The sequence below is a fragment of the Aplysia californica genome, unplaced genomic scaffold (genome assembly GCF_000002075.1).
Source record: "Aplysia californica isolate F4 #8 unplaced genomic scaffold, AplCal3.0 scaffold00597, whole genome shotgun sequence".
Taxonomy (NCBI): domain Eukaryota; kingdom Metazoa; phylum Mollusca; class Gastropoda; order Aplysiida; family Aplysiidae; genus Aplysia; species Aplysia californica.
In genome coordinates, this window is record NW_004797867.1 from 333,998 (window position 1) to 336,497 (window position 2,500).

At 45.4% G+C, this 2,500-nt stretch overlaps 1 protein-coding gene across 1 annotated transcript in view; it reads left to right on the forward strand.

Moving 5' to 3' along the window:
• LOC101862828 (putative ankyrin repeat protein RF_0381) overlaps positions 1 to 2,500 on the forward strand; it is a 7,315-nt gene that overhangs the window by 1,966 nt on the left and 2,849 nt on the right. The window contains exon 2 of the mRNA XM_005107360.3: positions 232 to 1,591. Coding sequence (XP_005107417.1) covers positions 677 to 1,591 — 915 coding nt within the window. The 5' untranslated portion in view covers positions 232 to 676. The remainder of the gene's footprint in view (positions 1 to 231; positions 1,592 to 2,500) is intronic.

Genomic DNA, 2,500 nt, shown 5'->3' on the forward strand with positions numbered 1-2,500 from the left:
CATACACACGCACACATGAGCACACGTATGGACACACTTATTAACACACACACACACACACACACACACAAACACAAACACACACACACACATATACGTACACAAACACAGACACACATACACACACACACACACACACACAAACACACACACACACACACACAAACGTGTACACAACTTTAGTCTACATGCCCAAGTCTCACTGTTTTTCATTGTCTTTATATTCCACAGCAACCGGTCTCAGAATTCCTTGCAACTGACGTAATAACATCAAGGCTAAACGCACAACTGAGGCCCTGACATAATGCTGCTATTCATGAACCCATGACAAATCCACTGGAAGGTCAGAACTGCTGTTCTTGATGGAGGCAACAGCCTTGAGAGAAAGAAAAACCGTTGCAGAAATAATCTGAAGACAAATTATGTAGTTTTCTTCTTGTGTGTATTTGATTCGCACGGTGTGCTTCTAAACGTTCAAAGTAATCAACAAATCAATATACGAAACAAACGACAGTACTTTAAATATCACACCTCGTCCACTCTACGCTATAGCTCAGCGCCCTGCTTTTTGGTTCTGCTAGCGTGTCAAGGGCAGAAAAATGTGACATATTTCTGATAAAAGTTCAAGCAGTTATAATTCGACGTGATGGTTAATTGACCCCAGATTGCTATAAACATGGGTGTTAATCTAGACAGCGGTGTATCACAAAGATCTAAGACTAAAGAAGACCAAGAACTGCGTGACATGTCCATCATCGACTTGACCAAGTCAGCGCGGGAAGACCTGGTGGTCCAAGTGCTCCACGATAACCCGTCCTCTTGTCTTCTTGTGGATGAGGAGGAGCGTACAGCTCTGCATTGGGCTGTAGAGTTCGGATACGCTCGACTCACACAGCTCCTGGTGAGTGCTCAACTCCCGACTGATGCCTCAACAGCGACGAAGGGTGGCTTTTTGAACAAACGTGACTCTAAAGGACACACAGCGCTTCACATAGCGTGCAACGCCAAACGATCGGATATTGCCTCTCTGCTGGTCACACTGAAGGCAGATTTGTCAGCGACTGACCAGTCAGGGAATACGCCACTTCACCGCGCTGTGAGGAACAATCTGGAAACCACATCTATCCTGATGTGTGAATACGGCGCTGATGTAAACGCGCGGAACGAACTTCAGTGGACGCCGCTTCACGAAGCCACAAGGACAGGAAATGAAAACCTACTGCAAGTGTTAATTAAGCACGGCGCAGATACAAACGCAGTCACACACAATCATATGAGTCCCTTCCTCACAGCTTTCTTCTACTATAAAATCGCTTCAAAAGGGAACTCATACCCAAACCTGGACAACATTTGGAAGGTTCTCATCGAGTCTGGCTGTCAGTTGTCACAGAGTGATGGTCACTGGACGCCACTGACCGCTGCCATTGCGTGTGACAATACCTTTATCGCAGCACTGTTGCTGTTTAATGGCTGCCAGTTGGCCAGAGAGGGTCGCTGGGGGCGGGGGATGTTGCAGGAGACCTTCTCGTGTGGAGAGCCCATGCTGGTCAAGCTTCTTGTCTTACTGGGATATTTACCTTCACCAGAGGAGGTGAGTTCTTTTTGAAAGCTGTTTACATTTATTCACCAAGTCGGATCGGGATGTAGGACTAGCAAGGGAACACTTATAAAACGCTATTCAGATTAAAAAGTCTTCGCCCCTTAATGTTAATGTCCTCTGAGAGAATACCTTTTCAAAAGGGAACTTGAAAACCCTAATCGGAAAGTTTCGCAATGTATGTGGAGGGAGTGTGTGTGTTGGAGGGGGGGGGGGGGGTAAAGGAGTATACACCATGCTACCAGATATGGGTTTAAAGTAATTAAATTGTCTAATTAAGATGAAAGAATAAAAGCCTTTTTTTTTAAAAAATCTCAATAATTATGTGCCAATACATAGCGACCCTGGTGCATTCCCCTGATGTACTTTCGATAAAAAGAACAAAATACGAAAAACAATGCAGCAGTCAGTAGAACTCCTCAAATGAATACTAGTTGCCTTGAGACTTATTTCCCTCTGAGTCGCGTTCCACTTAATCTATTTGTTCCCTTAAAATCGTATAGGTGTTTTACACCGACAACAATGTAGACCATTTGGAATCGTGCTGAAAGGATTGTGCTGAAGCGATAAAATGGAAATCGGACAACTTTTTTTCGCCGCCGCCATCTTTCAGATCTAATACCCAGTACTCAGTGCCAATTGGGGGATCGGTTCTCTAATACAAACCGATAGTCAACCGATCGTCCGAAGAGGCCTCGAATGGAGCGGGCAGTTTGTGCTACGATGGTCGCTTTGCGCCCTCAATCTGGTTAGCCCAAGGAGCTTAGAACTAAACTCCTTGGGTTAGCCCTACCTACAAAACCGGACCGAACAGATCGTCCCAACGGGCACCGGGTATAACTGAATCGGGAGACAGACGTATAAGTTGTGCACATCGGCTATTGCTTGATCTGGCTTCTTTTC